This window comes from Pelobates fuscus, chromosome 10 (assembly GCF_036172605.1).
Source record: "Pelobates fuscus isolate aPelFus1 chromosome 10, aPelFus1.pri, whole genome shotgun sequence".
NCBI lineage: Eukaryota > Metazoa > Chordata > Amphibia > Anura > Pelobatidae > Pelobates > Pelobates fuscus.
In genome coordinates, this window is record NC_086326.1 from 40,723,644 (window position 1) to 40,743,147 (window position 19,504).

At 43.1% G+C, this 19,504-nt stretch overlaps 1 protein-coding gene across 1 annotated transcript; it reads left to right on the forward strand.

The window, feature by feature from the left end:
* Window positions 1–5,793: 5,793 nt before the first annotated feature.
* On the forward strand, window positions 5,794–10,360 carry GAPDH (glyceraldehyde-3-phosphate dehydrogenase). The gene is made up of 11 exons (XM_063434845.1): window positions 5,794–5,873; window positions 7,845–7,944; window positions 8,060–8,166; window positions 8,250–8,340; window positions 8,414–8,529; window positions 8,652–8,733; window positions 8,814–8,965; window positions 9,043–9,121; window positions 9,218–9,301; window positions 9,403–9,500; window positions 10,144–10,360. Exons 1-11 carry the CDS (start codon window positions 5,851–5,853, stop codon window positions 10,211–10,213), a joined length of 1,002 nt encoding a protein of 333 aa, XP_063290915.1. The 5' UTR covers window positions 5,794–5,850; the 3' UTR covers window positions 10,214–10,360.
* The last annotated feature ends 9,144 nt before the right edge of the window (window positions 10,361–19,504 follow it).

Below are 19,504 nucleotides of genomic sequence, written 5' to 3' on the forward strand. Positions count from 1 at the left end.
GCAGTGTCATTGACATTACTAAAACGAGTGAATTTAAAATGTAAAGTCAAAATAACAGGACTGGAAAAACTATCGTGGTCACCTGTGCTCCCAGTTCGGCTACTTTGGTCTTAAATTTGAAATTCACTTTAAATTCTCATTTTAGTAAATAACCCTGCAGCTATTTTCTGCAAGATATAGGACGAATGTTATCCAATTAACCCTCTCCTGCTAGATATAGGATATAGACAGAGCATCGCCACATTATCCTCTCCTGCAAGAGTTAGAAATACTATTACCCCATTAACCCTCTCCTGCAAGATATATAAATAATATTACCCCATTAACCCTCTCCTGCAAGATATAGAAATACTATTACCCCATTAACCCTCTCCTGCAAGAGTTAGAAATACTATTACCCCATTAACCCTCTCCTGCAAGATATAGAAATAATATAACCCCATTAACCCTCTGCTGCAAGATATAGAAATACTATTACCCCATTAACCCTCTCCTGCAAGATATAGAAATAGTATTACTCCATTAACCCTCTGCTGCTAGATATAGAAATACTATTATCCCATTAACCCTCTCCTGCAAGATATAGATATACTATTATCCCATTAACCCTCTCCTGCAAGATATAGAAATACTATTACCCCAATAACCCTCTCCTGCAAGATATAGAAATACTATTATCCCATTAACCCTCTCCTGCAAGATATAGAAATACTATTATCCCATTAACCCTCTACTGCAAGATATAGAAATACTATTACTCCATTAACCCTCTCCTGCAAGATATATAAATACTATTAACCCTCTCCTGCAAGATATAGAAATACTATTACTCCATTAACCCTCTCCTGCAAGATATAGAAATACTATTAACCCTCTCCTGCAAGATATAGAAATACTATTACTCCATTAACCCTCTCCTGCAAGATATAGAAATACTATTACCCCAATAACCCTCTCCTGCAAGATATAGAAATACTATTATCCCATTAACCCTCTCCTGCAAGATATAGAAATACTATTACTCCATTAACCCTCTCCTGCAAGATATAGAAATACTATTAACCCTCTCCTGCAAGATATAGATATACTATTATCCCATTAACCCTCTCCTGCAAGATATAGAAATACTATTACCCCAATAACCCTCTACTGCAAGATATAGAAATACTATTACCCCAATAACCCTCTCCTGCAAGATATAGAAATACTATTACTCCATTATCCCTCTCCTGTAAGATATAGAAATACTATTAACCCTCTCCTGCAAGATATAGATATACTATTATCCCATTAACCCTCTCCTGCAAGATATAGAAATACTATTACCCCAATAACCCTCTCCTGCAAGATATAGAAATACTATTACTCCATTAACCCTCTCCTGCAAGATATATAAATACTATTAACCCTCTCCTGCAAGATATAGAAATACTATTACTCCATTAACCCTCTCCTGCAAGATATAAAAATACTATTAACCCTCTCCTGCAAGATATAGAAATACTATTACCCCAATAACCCTCTCCTGCAAGATATAGAAATACTATTATCCCATTAACCCTCTCCTGCAAGATATCGAAATACTATTACCCCATTAACCCTCTCCTGCAAGATATATAAATACTATTACTCCATTAATCCTCTCCTGCAAAATATAGAAATACTATTACTCCATTAACCCTCTCCTGCAAGATATAGAAATACTATTAACCCTCTCCTGCAAGATATAGAAATACTATTACTCCAGTAACCCTCTCCTGCAAGATATTAGAAATACTATTAACCCTCTCCTGCAAGATATCGAAATACTATTACCCCATTAACCCTCTCCTGCAAGATATATAAATACTATTACTCCATTAATCCTCTCCTGCAAAATATAGAAATACTATTACTCCATTAACCCTCTCCTGCAAGATATAGAAATACTATTAACCCTCTCCTGCAAGATATTAGAAATACTATTAACCCATTAACCCTCTCCTGCAAGATATAGAAATACTATTATCCCATTAACCCTCTCCTGCAAGATATAGAAATACTATTACCCCATTAACCCTCTCCTGCAAGATATAGAAATACTATTACCCAGTTAACCCTCTCCTGCATGATATAGACATGCTATTACTCCATTAACCCTCTCCTGCAAGATATAGAAATACTATTAACCCATTAACCCTCCCCTGCAAGATATAGAAATACTATTACCCCATTAACCCTCTCCTGCACGATATTAGAAATACCATTACTCCATTAACCCTTTCCTGCAAGATATAGAAATAATATTACCCCATTAACCCTCTCCTGCAAGATATAGAAATACTATTACCCAATTAACCCACCCCTACAAGATATAGGAAAAATACTGCCTCATTAACCATTTCCTGCAAGATAAAGGAAGACTTATCACATTTACTCACTCCTGCAAAATATATGAAGAATATTACCCCATTAACCCTCTTGTGCAAGGTATAAGCACCATTAACCCTCTCCTGCTAGACTTAGGCAGAGTATTGCTCCATGAACCCTCTCCTGCAAGATATGGGAAGAACATGGCTCTATTAATCCCCTCCTATCAGATATGGGCAACTCATTTGCCTCATTAACCCCTAATGCCAGACATAGGCAGTGTATTGTCCCTTTAACCCTCTAGCCCCAGATACAGGCATATTATTTTTCCATTAACCATTTCCTTGCTGATCTAGGCAGACCATTTCCCATTAACCCTCTCCTGCCAAGTATGTAGTGTGTAGTACATTATTGTATACAGGGGGTGAAGAGAAATGGATTCTCTCTGGGCACTGGGCTGGTGCAAAAAGAATTTGCAGTAGGGTATTGAGCTGATGTGACATGAACCCTCAGTGGGTGGAGAAATGATGCTTTGACATTGCTACTTGGAATGACACTGGGTGGGGGTGGGGTAGGAGAGAAATCTAATTACTATGGGATAAACATTGATGATGGGCTGGGAACTTTAGTAGGTATCAATGAGTAAGATTTTGGGAATATCTGGAGAATCGTCAAAATATTGGAGAGTGTCAGGAGTGCAATGATTATTTATTTATAAAATATTTTACCAGGAAAGATACATTGAGATTTATCTTGTTTTCAAGTATGTCCTGGGTCCACACAACATGGCATTGATACATTAGGGTACAATAATATATTAAGGAGTATTTGGGTGTCCACTAGTAAAGGTTTGGGAGAGTATTTGGGGGTACCCTAAGACTTGGGGAGGTTTATGTAGAACAAAAAGATGTGAAATATATGGGGGTACAGTACGTTTTAGGGATGATTTAGGAAGAATTAAGGTAGAGGGGGTGGCGATCGGTATTGGGGTTCTTAATGCTCTCTAAGGTATAGGTGTAAAGTTAGTTGAAATTTGCGGTCACAGTAAGGTTTTGTGGGATTTAAGAGGAGCAGTAAAATATTGAGGCCTAGGGGAACAATAAGGTATTGGGGGATTTAGGTAGAGTGGAAAGATATCGACAATAAAAAGGTGCAGTAAGATTTTGGTTACATTTGGGAAGAGGGGTAACACATTAGCCATCTAGGGGTACAATAAGATCTTGGGAGGACTTGGGAAGAGCATCAAGATATTGGAAATCTAGGGGTATACCTCTAACACCTCAAGGGTGTCTGTAGTTTTTCCATTTTTATGAATTGTCAATACAAACCCACCAGACCATTCTTTATCCCTAAAAAAAAAAAAAGCATTTATAGGCAAACATTTTAGGCAAACACTGAATTCCGAACCCTAAGGCAATCTACACCAACTTGTATCCCCACCGACTGCGCTAATATTATTTCAAATACTTATGCTACAACTAAAGCGCTGCGGAATAAGTTGGCGCTTTATAAATGCCAATAATAATAATAACTTCTATCATTCAATTTATACACTGTGGATTATAGTTAGTACACCTAGCAACCCAGCTTCCTTTCAGTATACATTGCCCTTTAACGTCTGTGTAACTTTACCCCACCTTCTTTTGTCTTTTAAGTTTGAGAAGGGCTTCTGTCGCCTCCTGTCCCTTTATGTCAAACTTGTTCTGTCACAATTTATTGTGCATATCGTTTACCCATTGTACAGTGCAGCTTTGGAATATCTTATAATAGCAATACAATACAATACACTATAAGGTATTATTGGGGTCTGGAGACACTGTAAGGTATTATTGAGGGTCTGTAAGGACTGTAAGGTATTATTGGGGGTTTGTAGGTACTATATGATATTATTGGGGGGTCTATAGGCACTATAAGGTATTATTGCGGTCTGGACACACTGTAAGGTATTACTAAGGGTATGTAAGGACTGTAAGGTATTATTGGGGGTTTGAAGGCATTGCAAGGTATTATTGGGGGGTCTGCAGACACTTTATGGTAGGAGTGGGGGGGTCTGTATGCACTGTAAAGTATTATTGGGGTCTGTAGGCACTATATGGTATTAGGGGTATGCAGACACTGTATGGTATTATTGGGGGGGTCTGTAGGCACTATATGGTATTATTGGGGGTCTCTAGGCACTATATGGTAGTATTGGGTGTCTGTAGGCACTGTAAAGTATTATTGGGTGTTTGTAGGCACTGTAAAGTATTACTGAGGCAGGTCTGTAAGGTATTATTGTGGTTTTGTCTAGAAGTCAGTGTAAAGTATTATTGGGGTCTGGAGACATTGTAAGGTAATTGATTGAGATATAGGGTTACAGAATATGGATTTTCTGGGTGCACTGTAAGTTTGGGGAGCATGGAAGCAGTGACCTATTGGGGGTACAAACAGCCATTATTGGTATTCTGGGGGCAAGATGCTGCCATGAGGAGGGGAAGGGGGAACAAGGCGCTGCGCTCCTACTCGCAGGTTTACGGCTGCACGTAGCCAGTCTTGCAGTGACAGGCAGAGTGGGTGGAGTCATGACACCACCTGGTGTGATTGGTGAACAGCTGTTGGTGGGTTGGGCCCGTGGTTTCCAGGCACTCAGTGAGTATATAAGGCGGGTGTGAACATTTTCCGTCACTCTGCTGCAGGACACGGTGAGACAGTGACAGGTATTGAGAGTCCTGGGGTAACTAGGGGTTCTATTGATTGTGTGAGTCTATGGAGCTGGCATTGAGGGGGGCAGGTACTCAGCGTGCTGGGGGTGTCATGCCCTGGGGTAATCAGTGGGGTGTATTAGTCTTTCTGACTCTATGGGGCTGATATCTGGGTATTGGGAGTATGGGACACATGTGATGGATGGCTGAGGGTGATTTGTGGGGTTTATAAGCTGTATCACTCCTTGGGGCTGCTATCTGGGTATTGGGGGTATGGGAGATTAGTGGGGTTTATAAGCTGTATCACTCTATTAGGCTATCTGGGTATTGGGAGTATGGGGCACTTGTGATGGATGACTGAGGGTGATTAGTGGGGTGTATTAGTCTTTCTGACTCTATGGGGCTGCTATCTGGGTATGGGAGATATGTGCTTGGAGTGGGGGTTTATAAGCTGTATGACTATAGGGCTGTCTGGTTTTTGGGTGCTTTAGGAAATGGTTCATATGTGGCCTCATGGGATGGTGCTGGGTTATAGGTAGGTACTTGGTTCTGCTCCCTCACATGGGAGATATATATTGAGGCTAAGTTGAAGCTAGGACTCTTGCTGGGCTACAGGTTCTCAAACATTATAGTGCAAATGGTATTAATTGGGTGGGTGGGTGGGTGGGGGGGGGGTCTTGAGCTGTAGGATCACTCTCTATATGACTGCTGGTAGTTTTTTTTTTTTTTTTTTTTTTTTTTTATAGTGTGGGGTACTGTGCTGATTCCCACTTAATGCATACATGTATCTTTCTAACAGGAATAAAAACATCTTGGCAAAATGGTGAAGGTTGGTGTTAATGGGTAAGTTTCCATTTTTGGGGGCTAGCTAACTGGTTTAATGAATGGGAGGAGAATCAGGATGTCTAGTGAGAAATAGTCATATGAATGACTTGTTATCTAAATGTTGTCTTTGGAGATGCCCTTATAACTGTAGCAGCCGTGTAAAAACTATGCATCTTCTGCCACGTAAAGCTTACTGCTAATGTTGGGTACAAGAGACTATCAGTGGGATGGTGGGCATGCCTTCTTTATGGGTTTGACACTGGTAGGTCTTCTGAGGGGTTATGTCTATTTTAGACTAATGTATAGGTGGAGGTTAATTCTACTTCTAGCTGTTAATAGGTGCTAGAGCTGTAGAATTCCAATTGGGATGGAGGATGTGATGGGACTAGCTAAGGGTTAATGGTCCAGACTTATTCTGAGATGCATGCTCCCAAAATGGCTGCTCTTCATGAACTCCTCCCCTCGCAGAACAGATTTGGTGGCGTTTCCTCATTTCCCACACTCTGCCCTCCCTGCATCTTGCTGCAGTTTCCTCTTACAGCATGGTGGGGGACTCGAGGGGTGTGCAATGTGCCCCCCTAGCTGCAGCACCTCAAGGGCATCTCAAGGACAGCCATCTGTCTTGTGTCACCTCCACTAGTGCATCACTACCTGCTACATAGCAAGACGGGCTCCTCCCTCTCATTGCTGTAATCCCTTGCCTGCCAATTGCTGAAACATGTAGGATGCTGACTCACGTCCTGCTCCCTGATGTTGGCTGCACGTAGACTGCAAGGGACAGTCCCTGCAGCAATGAATTTTTTTTTTTTTTTAACCGATTAGTCACTGTAGCATGTCCTCCGGTTGCGGAGCCCTGGTGCATCATGTCTGACTCTTTACATGCCCTGCACATGCTCTCCTATTAATAGATGCCAGCTGTTAACTGGGGTGTGTAATTTGTTTGATGGGAACTTGCTGTTCTCACCCTTTGAAGGGTATCTGTTTGTCCTAGTTTTGCTTGCTCAGCCCAACCTTTGCACCTGATGGGTGCTGTTCCTTGGGAGGGGGTGTGGGCAAGGCTTTGCAGAGGATTTGCACTAGAATAACAGCTGCCTGTCTCTGAGTGGGAGAGTGTCTGTAGACTGGCCCAAGCCAGGACATCCGTGCACAATATGTTTGCATTGAAGATGGACATGCTGCAGAATAAACAGTTCATGGAATCTCATTGTGAATACCTAATCACATCAATAAATGAAGCATGATCTTAATTTGATGACACTGTATTTTCAGCCTAAACTATGCCACTTCAAACTACAGAACAAAGCTTTCATTCACTCGGGTGTCTGCTACGTTTACCTGTTGATGGGGAATTTAATTTAACCTTCTATCGTTATGGCTTGCAGGATACTGGCTAATGAGTTTTAATAAAATGTTAACCACGTAAATGTTAAAGGGACACTCTAGTCACCAGAACTACAGCTTAATGTAGTTCTGGTGAGTATAATCATTGCCTTTTTCATGCAAAGGCAGTATTTACACCAGACACTCCTCAGATGGCTGCTGGATGTGCTTCCTGGGGCAGTGCACTGCTGTTTGGGGATGGTGCTAACTGGCTAAAACCACATTTGGGCCCCATCCTGCCTGCTGACATCAGCCAATCCTTTCCTTTTGGAAAGCATTGGATTGGCTAAATCGGCAATTCTGTCACCAAGGAGGCGGATCATGTTTGTGTTCTGACCCTATAGTGTTCTTTTAAGGAGTCTGACTATAAATCCCACATGATCAAATTCTAACATGAATGAATGACAGAATGCCACTCTGGCTTACTGATGTTATGCCCTCCTAGTGATTTGCATGCCAACCACTGCAATAAAACAAACCCCTGGCTTTATACTTCACATGGCTGCAGGATGAGATACTATTAGCTAGCTATATTTTTAGACTCCTGTGTAGCTGGCATTACAAACATACTAAAATGTCCATTCCTGCATCTCATACTCTCTCCTCTAGTTTTGGTCGTATTGGCCGTCTGGTGACCCGTGCTGCTTTCCTCACTGGAAAGGTTGACATTGTTGCCATCAATGACCCATTCATTGACCTAGACTACATGGTGAGTGGAATTGGACACTGATGCATCCTGTTACAAAATGCTTTACAGGCTCTTGTACAAGAACTGTTTATTTCCCCATCCTGCAACTCATACTTGTATTTCTTTTCAACACCAGGTTTACATGTTTAAATATGACTCTACCCATGGAAACTTCAAGGGAACCGTTGAAGCAGTGAATGGAAAACTGGTTGTGAATGGTCATGCAATCACAGTCTTCCAGGAGTAAGTTTTAATATTCTATTGCCTTGTTCTTTACAACAACCTAATGTACTAAAACTTAATTAAAAAAAATAATTCTCCCCTAGACGGGACCCAAGCAACATTAAATGGGGAGATGCAGGTGCAGTCTATGTAGTAGAGTCTACTGGTGTCTTCACAACCATTGAAAAGGCCTCTGTGAGTATCTGTTCAATATGTTTTCAGAACCTCCTCCTGTAATAGCAGTTGTTTACAGCTGTCTTTCCCACAGCTTCACTTGAAGGGTGGTGCAAAACGAGTGATCATCTCCGCTCCATCCGCTGATGCTCCCATGTTTGTTATTGGTGTAAACCATGAAAAATACGACAATTCCCTTAAAGTTGTCAGGTAACACTTTGAGCCTCTGTGCCATTTCTTACAAATTATATTCTACTCTTGTCCTTGCAGTCTGCCTTTTTTGTGCACTAGTTTTTTGTAGCTGACTCAGGTTTTAACCATTATTTCTCCAGCAATGCCTCCTGCACCACTAACTGCCTAGCTCCTCTGGCCAAGGTGATCAATGACAACTTCCACATTGTTGAAGGATTGATGGTGAGGATCTAGCTTCTCCCTCTGGTTGTAACTCTGCCATACTCTAGTCTGTCACTCCTAATTCCATACTCTTCCTCTAGACCACAGTACATGCTTTCACTGCCACCCAAAAAACAGTGGATGGACCATCTGGCAAACTGTGGCGTGATGGAAGAGGCGCTTCGCAGAACATCATTCCCGCATCAACTGGTGCAGCAAAAGCTGTTGGCAAAGTCATCCCAGAGCTGAATGGGTGAGGCTCTGCTTCAGTTGTGCATAGTCTGGTGACGACTAACACTTTCCATACGCTGACACTTTTCTTCCTTTCAGAAAAATTACTGGAATGGCATTCCGTGTTCCCACACCAAACGTGTCTGTAGTGGATCTGACTGTCCGCCTGGAAAAGCCAGTGAGTAGTCACGTGGATTTAAAAAAAAAAAAAAAAAAAAAACTTCCTCGACTACAAATTCTTTGACCATGTTCTAAAGAATTTCTTCTTGTATAGGCCAAATATGATGCTATCAAGGCTGCTGTTAAGGCTGCATCTGAAGGACCCATGAAGGGAATCCTCGGCTACACTGAAGATCAGGTGGGTTAAGCTTGGCTTCACTTGATAAGAGTGTGGTGGCTGGACCGCTCTCAAAGCGACTTCTGTGTTCTGAACAACCCTCACTGTATGTCCTCTTGCAGGTTGTCTCCACTGACTTCAATGGCGATATACATTCATCCATTTTTGATGCTGGTGCTGGTATTGCTCTGAACGATCACTTTGTGAAGCTGATCGCCTGGTAAGTATGTGAAAGGCTTCTCTCTAGCATAAATGGTTAATTGATTGCCTTGTGTTCAATGTTTTAGGTCCAAGGTGGGATGTGTAGTGTCCTTAAAATAAGAGCATTTAAAAACTCTATGGCATCACCATGGATTAAAGTGTGTTCTCCTAACGCTGCAGAATATGATTAACCTAGAACCCTACTGTATTGTCAGGTTAAGCTCTGATACCACATTGTACGTGTGCAACTGAACTAGTGAAAATAACAGCTTGTTGACAGAACCTCAAGATGGCACTCTATAAGTCAGCCCCTAGAGGCACTTTGTGTTCTTAGAACAGTGTTTAAAACTAAGCTGGACATTTTCATGCTATGCGTGAGGACCTCCAATGTTTTCAGAAATCCATAGAAAAGCATTGAATAATGCTTTCCTATGGGGAGGTCTAATTTGTGCTAGATCTCTTCGGGGTGGAGCCTGACCCAGCACCAAGGGACATCGGTGCTGGATTCAGGTAGTTCAATGAAAGGGTTTTAACCCCTTCAACATAGGATGGGGGCACTGCAGGAGCCAGCTTGTTCTCCTGGCACTGCAGTCTGTTGGCACAAACTATTTTGGTGAATCTAAAGTACAGCATTTCTAACTTTAACATTCTGTCTCCTGCAGGTATGACAATGAATTTGGATACAGTAACCGTGTGCTGGATCTCATAATTCACATGTTCTCCAAGGAATAGAATATCACCTATTGACCTCCTTCCTGTCACTGTGGGTCCCCAATTCACCTAGTGGTATTGTCACTGTAGGGCCCCAGAGTCAACCTCACTAGCTTGTCTGTCTGTGTCCATTTTCTGCGTAATAAAATTTAAACAAAATGAATGAAATGTCTCATTTATGGGTCTGTCTGTGGAGGATAGTGGGCTACTCCTACATGTTCCTTTCAAGCTGTAGATGTAGTACTGTTAAATATCCTGCATTGGCTCTGAATGTACTTGCTAAACCTAAGAAGCAATCACTCTGGCAGGGTACCTACTCTCTCTGCTGGGAGCATGCCACTTACTAGAATGGAATAAAGGTTATTGTCGCCCTAACTTGCTATGCCAGGTTATCCTCTTCTAGTTTTGGGAGATGGTGGTACACTGGTGTAAAGAGTGGCTCTCAATGGGTTAAATGTTGACTATTAAAAACTCAACCAGATTAGTGTTGACAGAACCCTCAAGATGGCACTCTATCAGACAGCCACTAGAGGGACTGTTCTAGAACACAAAGTGTTAAATGTTGGGTTAATGTGGCCGGTTAAAAACAAATGCATACTGGCAAGTATGGAATGCAACTCTAACTTACAGCTTGTATAATACCCCTAAAATGGCTTAATTTCTTTCTCTTGGCAAAGGACACAGGCTAGAGTTAAAAAACTGAATGATAACTTGCTGATTTTTAGATAACATGGCAGTGGGACTCAAATATTAGGCGTAGAACACTTGAGACATCTTGTGAAGCGGCTGATGGAGCTCATTCTCAGACAGTGGGCAAATGTCTCCTCCACCCTCAGATTTCTGTAACTGTAGGCCTGTGACCTTTAACAGCATGTGGAGAGTAGGCTCAGTCCAGTCTGTAGATTCATATCAGTTGGCAATCCTCTAATGACCTCGCTGGCATTTTTGGATTGTGACCTGATGTAGTTTTAGTACACACAGCTCTATAAACTGCACAGGGAATATAAAACTGGGGTTGCAACATCAAGCATAATGTAAAGTAGGTAGACTTTGAACTGGATTTACTCAGGATATGAAGAGTTGCCACGTGGGAATAATACCATTAAAGAGAATTCAAATATTGTAGGTCAAAATTGAGTAAATTTTAACTTAAGGTTAATATTTGCACGTTGGGTCAGTTAACAATAGTTTCAAAAGTATAAACTATTCAGTGGGATGTTTCCAAGCAGCACCCTTCTAAAACAATATTCTTACAGATATGTGCATAAGTCATGCTTTATAGCCGGTATCCCACAATTGAGTGACACTACTTCAAAAATTTATTTTTGGGGGGCTTTGATATGTGCTGAACAGGTCCTGGGTTAATTTCTGTAGACATCAAAGCATGGGATTTTAATGCTATAGGTCAGGGGTGCCCAAAAGGTAGACTGACATGTTGTAGCACTACAATTCCCTTGATGCTTTTAGAAAGACAAATCTTCATGGGAGCTGTAGTTTTAAATCTAGGATCTACCTTTTGGGCACCTCTGCTATAGGTTAGTTGAGGCAGCCCTTTATTGTAAGACTCCAGATGTGTAGGTCTGTTTTCTAAATTTTTATTCTCTTCATCCCCTTCCATTCATTGTGGCGGGGGCAGAACGGTCATGGGACCATCCTATTTCCCTGCCCTGGGCATATGAACCAGCCTTTCAAATAGAGTAAGAGGGACATTTTAATGTGTAGCGAGGTGCTGTCCTGAAATTTTTAGGTGACTTACTAATTTATACAACTAAAATGTGACTTAGAACCATATTTATAGACTGATTTCTAAACCTCTACTAAAGAAATTGCTGTGGAGCTGTTAAACTCACACAATATGGAGCTTCTAGAAAATGGACAGGGATTCAGGGCATAAATATTTGAGAACATGTTCCCTTTTTAGCAAAGAAAATGTGTCCAGCAGATCAGTTGGTGAAAATACCTTTTTCCTGGCTAATCATGGCAGCATCACTTATGGGTAGCTCCGCCCCGAACAGGACAGGACAAAATCAATTAATCAGACCAGGCTGGGTATGAAAGGTCCCTCCTCCTTCTATCCCACAGTCTTTTTTCCTGTCCTTTCAGGACACACAGGATGTTTTATTTTGGGCCACCTTCCCATGTGTACCATGGGCCTCCAGATGTAGTTCAGCCTCTCTTCATCTGAAGAACTCAGTAAACAGCCTGCACGGGCAGGACTAACTGAGTTTAGTACAGATTAGTATCTGTACTGTATGGGAGAAATCAATATTAGAGATCATGATGTGGGGTCGGCTGTTGCCTTAAAGATTTCCCCTTATGACATCCACCCCCCCCCCCCCCCCGATCTGAGGTCAGTGTTTTGGAGAAGCCAGGGTAAGTTTTTATTACTTGTATATCTCTTTCTTATATTCTTATGGAGTTTTTCCCTGGGAGAACAAGGTCTGAGTCTTGTTCTAAAATATTCTCGGATCATCTATCTATTTCCTCGGTCAGTTTGTCCTTACCTTCATGCTTCATTCTGGGTATAGACTGACTGGCAGGGACTGTCTTTCTCCGATCCTGCTCTTCTGTGTTCGGATTGCCGGCGCATGCGCAGAGCGGCCGCCAGACGCCGCCGGTACTGCGCATGCGCGGGATAGTTGCGCGCTTAAAGGTATATCGCGCCAAAAAACCGAAAATTCTAAAATCACTCAAAATTGATCCTTGCTTCTTCCCTGATCATCTGGTAACAAGGAAAGCTGCCCTTTTTCTCCAGAATCTGGTTTTTAAGGTAAAAATCCTACTTTATTTTATCTTTAATTTTCTCAGTTTATTTTAAAATTGGTTCTGCTATAAGTGTATTATTTTCTAGATGGCTTCTCCCTCTGCCTCAAGATCTCGCTCTAGAAGACATAGGTGAGCCGCATATATTCTTTTATAATAAGGGGGGAAAAGAGTGCCACTACAGGCCTATAATATGTTTCATATTGGCCTTTATTTCAGCCCAGAAAAATCTCAAGAAATATCTCCCAGAAAATATCGAGAGAAATCTAACCGATGTGCAAACTGCAACCAAGTGGCTCCTCCAGGGAATAATTTGTGCAGATCTTGACGGAAGCAGCGAAAGACAGTTCCCCACAGACTGACTTAAAGAAATGGATATCGGAAGCTATTGCTGAAGGGTTTAAAGCCTCTAATAAGATGTCTATCTCGAAACGTCCCAGAGTGGAATGCTATGTGGAATCAGAAGAGGAATCTGATATGATGGAAGACTATTCCGAGGAAGAGGAGGATGAGTGTGACTCAAAATCGCTGGATTCCAGGTCTGTAGATAAACTGGTTTGTCTGATCAGAGACACGTTGAGAATCCCTGAAGAGAGCAGGGAGAAGGAGTCCGACAGATACTTTGAAGATCAGTGCATTCGGCCATCAAGGAAGTCGTTGGTGAAGAATGGAATAGACCTGAGAGGAAGGTAACTCTAAAGAACAAAATTCCTAGACTATACCCGTATGCTCCTGAGGATTGCAAATCATGGATGTTGGTTCCGAAAATTGACGCAGCGGTCATTCACATGGCAAAAAGAACGACTCTTCCCATAGACTCAATGGCATATTTAAGGGAGCCAATGGAAAAGCGATTAGACGCCGACCTGATTAAGGCATACCTGGCATTGGGATCAGCATTACACCCAGCAATTGCCCTTACCACCTTGTCCAGAGCTCTTAAGATATGGGTGAATAATCTAGAAGAAGATATCTCTGGGGGAGTCCGTAGAGAACGCCTATTGGAGGGCCTTAATGATTTAAAACTGGCCACAGAATTCTGTTCTGAAGCTTCCCTGGATCTCACTAAAATGGTAGCCAAAAGTATGGCGCTGTCTGTAGCCTCCAGGAGAGCATTATGGCTTCACTCTTGGGGGGCAGATTACACCTCTAAGGCCTCTCTATGTACCCCAGATCGACCTGATGGCTTCATACCGGAATACTCAGGTGAAGAGGTATTACTCCCTTCATGCAGATCACCGAGCTGTAGGACAGGATGCCCTGTCTCTTCCATGGGAATTCGATCTGGGGTACGCGTTCCCTCCCCTACCTATGATTTACCGGCTACTGAGGAAAGTATGGAAGGAAGGCCTCAAGGTCATTGCCATTATCCCAATCTGGCCTCGCAGACCTTGGTTTCCCCTTCTAAACAAGATGAGCCTGGAACCTCCTTGGCCTCTTCCTCTCAGCCCAAACATCTTGACTCAGGGACCAGCAGTTCATCCCAACCCCAGCCAGCTGAAATTGGGGGCATGGCTCTTGAAAAGGAGAGACTTCTAGCTCAAGGGATCTCAGAAGCTGTGGCGTCTACACTCCTTAAATCCAGAAGGGTATCAACCTCTTCCTGCTACCATAGGATATGGGAAGTATTCCGTTCCTGGTCTCAAGTTAATAGTGTGGATTTTCTTCATCCGTCTAACATCAATATTCTACACTTTCTTCATACAGGTCTGGATAAGGGACTGAGTCTTAGCACTCTTAAAGTCCAAGCTTCGGCTTTATCTGCTCTCTGCAACAAGTCCTGGGCATCTGACCCTCTAATTGCCAGATTCTTTAAAGCTACCATCCGTATAAGGCCTCCAAATAGGAACTACTCTCCTCCGTGGAATTTACCTATGGTACTGGAGGCGTTGTCTGAAAACCCCTTTGCTCCATTAGATGAGCTGGGTCTGGTCTTATTAACATATAAGACATTATTTCTGGTGGCTGTCACTACGGCAAAGCGCATGTCTGAAATTCATGCATTTTCCTGCGATGAAAATCACTTTCAAGTGTTCCACGACAGGGTGATCTTGAGACCTAGACAAGAGTTTCTACCTAAAGTCGTCTCGAATTTCCACATCTTACAGGAAATTGTTATTCCTTCCTTTTATCCTTCTCCTACGCCAGAGGAAGTGAAACTTCATGAATTGGATGTCAGGCAGTGCCTGCTTAAGTACATAGAAGCTTCTAATCCATTTCGGAAGTCTCAACAGCTATTTGTTCTTCCGATTGGATCCAGGAGAGGGGAGGCAGCCTCTACTTCCACCTTGAGACGTTGGATTTCCAATACCATAGTCAAGGCTTATCAGTTGAAAGACCTGGTTCCTCCTAGTAGGATCAAATCACACTCTACGAGGGCCTTAGCAACGTCATGGGCTAACTGGGCAGAGGTTCCATCTGACGACATCTGTAAGGCAGCTACGTGGTCTTCTCCTCTCACTTTCATCAAACACTATAAGCTGGATTTGGCTTCTTCCTCTACGTCCTTTGGTAGAGGTGTTCTGTCCTCTGTTGAATCTATCTAAATTAAACCTATTTCAGCATCATCTGGTTGGATGTGTTTGTTTTGTTTTTACTCCCACCCTATGGTGAAGCTTGGGTATTACCCATAAGTGATGCTGCCATGATTAGCCAGGAATACGGAAAATTTTATCATACTTACCGTAATTTTCTTTTCCTGGCTATTATTCATGGCAGCATCAGCGAAACCCCCCCTTGTTTTTGTTATTAGCTTTGGGACTAGACTGTGGGATAGAAGGAGGAGGGACCTTTTATACCCAGCCTGGTCTGATTAATTGATTTTGTCCTGTCCTGTTCCTGATTGGGGCGGAGCTACCCATAAGTGATGCTGCCATGAATAATAGCCAGGAAAAGAAAATTACGGTAAGTATGATAAAATTTTCCGTATTATATTTATTTACGAATATCTAGTATTGGATCATATCTAACCTTTACTAAGGTGTGGAGAGTTGGTAGTGTATTATGCTAGATAAATGACATTAAAAGCAAAGAACATATTTGTTAAGCAGTAAATTGGCAACTCTTGCCAATTCCAGCAACTGTCTCCATGGGCTGTGATACTTCTGGCAGTCTCTTGAGGTTTTACTGCAGTGATGACTTCCTGGTTTCCATGGTAACTATGCAGTGTAAACTAGGTGTGAATGCCAGTGGGATCAGCACACAATCCTCATCATATCTTAGGCAGACAAACTAGGCTTTCCTGGTATACCAAGCCCACACCCCGTCCTGTGTTGTGGCTCAGCTAATTAGTAAATTACTGAATTATCTATCTAACCGTGGACGTCAGTGATAGATTGCTGGAGGTGGTATAACAGGCCACAAGCAAATTCAGGCTATTATTGCAATTTAAAATTATATTAAGGGGATACGAAGGCAGCCCTCTTCAAACAAGCTTACAATCTATGAAGATTTGAGGTGACTAGTAAATGCATTGTTACACAGATCTGCACGCACCGAACAGGCCAAAAGGCTTGCTTTTCCCAAAGAAAACTCACATTTGCAGTTCTGTTACTACTGCAAGGGATTTCGGGTGGGCATATTCAAACTAGCTTAACAAAGAATCAACTTTTTGCCTCAGAAATTCCCCTTCCAGGTATGCAGATATATATCTTTGGTGTCTTGTCCCGGGATACATTCCAGTGAGGTGGTCTAATCACCAGTATATTTCAAGACCATAACCACTACAATGAGCAGTAGTGCTTCGTTTACACCTTCAATGTTGCTGTGGTAATGGCTCCCACGCCCTCCCTTGCTTCTTGTTCAAGGTTATTGCTCATCTTGTTGCCATGGTAACCCAGGAATAGGGACAATCTACCCATCCATACGATTTATTTTCCTGACTGCATTTTATAACCACTAGGTGTAATAGTTACATTGTTATATTTACACAAACACATACCGGTAGTAACAGAGCCAGCATTGTTATAGAAAGTTAGAGCGTTGAGGTAAACAACAAATGAATGGACCGAAGTGAGCTTTAAACTAGGATTGCGGGGGCGTCTCTCCTACGCTAAACTTGCCAATTCATTTTTTTTTTTCACACACCCAGCCAGCTGGTATAACTCTTATTTTCTACTCCTATTATCCTCTCATGACAGTTACTCAGATAACATACACGCCATTATCTTAATGATCCATTGCTCAATTTTAAACTTACCCTATTGCACCATTCATCAACAATTACATAACCCATAAAAAATATACCCATATATATTCCCTAGTAGCTTCTTTGCAGAATTAGAGGGGTATTGAATCCATTGCAATTACATTACATTACATTGTTACATTAACCATTTTAGTGCTGTCAGCTTGCCAGGGCCTGGTAATTGTCTTGTGCCTTTTTAAGGTTCCAGAGGATCCAAATTGTATTAATGACACGGAGGCTCCTATTATGCTATCTCTTTCTTACTTTATTCCTCAGCAGCAAAGAGAAATATAACTGAAAGAGAAAAATATGTAAAATATATAACAGATACAACCATATCTGCCCAGTAACAGGGCAGCCAATCAGTCTCTAGGAACAGTCCATAAGTCTCTATCCGTGTACTTCCACTTCCTCTTTCTTTGCTGCTGTCCTCAGACCAGCTAAGTATTATTTTCTCTCCTGTATATTTGTGATTGCTATTGTTTGCTAGGGTTATTTACCCTGTTTTTTAATGAATGATTATTGCTTGTTTCATTCCGTTTTTTGTTTTATATATGTATTGTTTTTTCTTTACTGGTTTAATTTGTTTTTTTGCTGTTTTGTCTTCCTCTGCGTTTTGCCACCGGTTTCCCTGTCTGTGTTGCTCTTTTATACATCCAGACAGGGTCCGCGGCTAGCAGGGGGAGATTTACGCCGGAGCTCTATTGCTCCCTGGTTCCCCCTGCTTCACGCGCTCCCCGGCCATTGGCGGGGGAGGAGCTTGGAGGCAGCCGCGGCGCGCTCTGCATGCGGCGGCCATCTTCTACCTCGAGGAACCGGGTGCCTCGGCCAAAGGTATGCTCTTTGGAGAGTGTTTTGTTAAGGATTTAGGCTCCTTTGTACGCACCTTCACCGCTCTCGATAAGGCCCAGTCAAACCTGAAACGGGTTTTTGGCCCTAAGGTTTTCCACGGGGCCGGGAGGTATAGGAGCCGTACGCCCGGCTGTCGAGGTCCCTCACGGACTCACAGAGGTTCCTTTTCTGTCCCCCGAGCCTACCAGGACTATAAGCCAACGCCCTTCATTCCCTCACGCAGGAGACCGTGGCAAAGTCGAGGAGGTCGTGGACAACCCTCGTACAGATGTCCTTACGGTGAGTACCCCAAAACGTATGTTTTGCAGGGCAAGCGTGGGGGGCAGGTTAGCACTATTTCTCGATATGTGGGGTATGATCACCACAGATGTATGGGTTCTGGATACGGTCAGGGGTTTCCGCCTAGATTTGTTGTCTCCCCCTGTCCAGACTTTTATCCCACAGGAACTGAAGCTGCCGGAGGAGCAGTCCGGGCTAATTGCCGTGGAGATCGCGGAACTGTCTGCCAAACGAGCTATTCAGGAAATCCCCTACGACAACCCAGGATTTCTAAGCACTTCAAGATGGAGGGCGCTCACTGTCTCCGGGACCTGCTCCGTCAAGGAGACTGGATGGTCAAATTGGACCTCAAAGATGCCTACTTGACAATACCCATGGCAGAAGAGCACTGGGACTTATTGCACTTTACGTGGCAAGGTCGTCGGCGGTTTACCTGTCTGCCGTTCGGTCTATCCTCGGCTCCATGGTGTTTCACGAAGGTGATGAAGCCCGTGGTGGCCTTCCTCAGGGCTCGGGGGGTCCGCATGATTATCTACCTGGACGACATACTGATTATGTCTTCGTCCCCCGAGCAACTTCTCAGACACCTGGTGAATCTCCTGGAAGGCCTGGGCTTCCTTGTGAATTGGGAAAAATCCATTGTGACCCCAGTACAGAGGATAGAATTCCTGGGCTTCGAGGTCGATTCGGTCACCCAGTTTCTGTTCCTACCGGAGACCAAGCTTCGGTCGATGAAGAAGGAGATACGGCGTGCGCTACGAGCCACCTCTCTCTCCATCCGGCAACTGGCGAGAGTGATCGGTCTATTGGCCTCATCGATTCAGGCGATTTTTCCAGGCCCATTGCACTATCGGGCCCCTACAACGTTTGAAGGGGTCCCATCTTCGATCAGGGGGCTCGTACGAGAGCGTATTGACCCTGGACGGAGACTCCAAAGACGAACTACGGTGGTGATTGGACCACATGGAGGCCTGGAACGGCCAGGCCATCTTCGGCTCCGCGCCGGACATGATAATAGAGTCGGACGCAAGCCTGCATGGTTGGGGCGCTCGCTGTGGCAGTGTCTCCACCGGTGGAAGATGGTCCGAAGTCGAGTCAACTTTACACATAAATTGCCTGGAACTTCTAGCAGGTTCGTTCGCCATTCGGAGTCTATCTCCGACTCAGGGGAATTGCTGCGTACTCCTACGCATGGACAATGTGTCCGCGGTCAGGTACATAAACTACCTAGG

What these genes read in the sequence shown, in the direction of transcription:
- GAPDH (XM_063434845.1), top strand. Translation starts at nt 5,851, where the DNA reads ATGGTGAAGGTTGGTGTTAATGG. An exon ending in TCATTGACCTAGACTACATG is followed by an intron (nt 7,945 to 8,059) that starts GTGAGTGGAATT and finishes TTTCAACACCAG; the next exon opens with GTTTACATGTTTAAATATGA. An exon ending in GCAATCACAGTCTTCCAGGA is followed by an intron (nt 8,167 to 8,249) that starts GTAAGTTTTAAT and finishes ATTCTCCCCTAG; the next exon opens with ACGGGACCCAAGCAACATTA.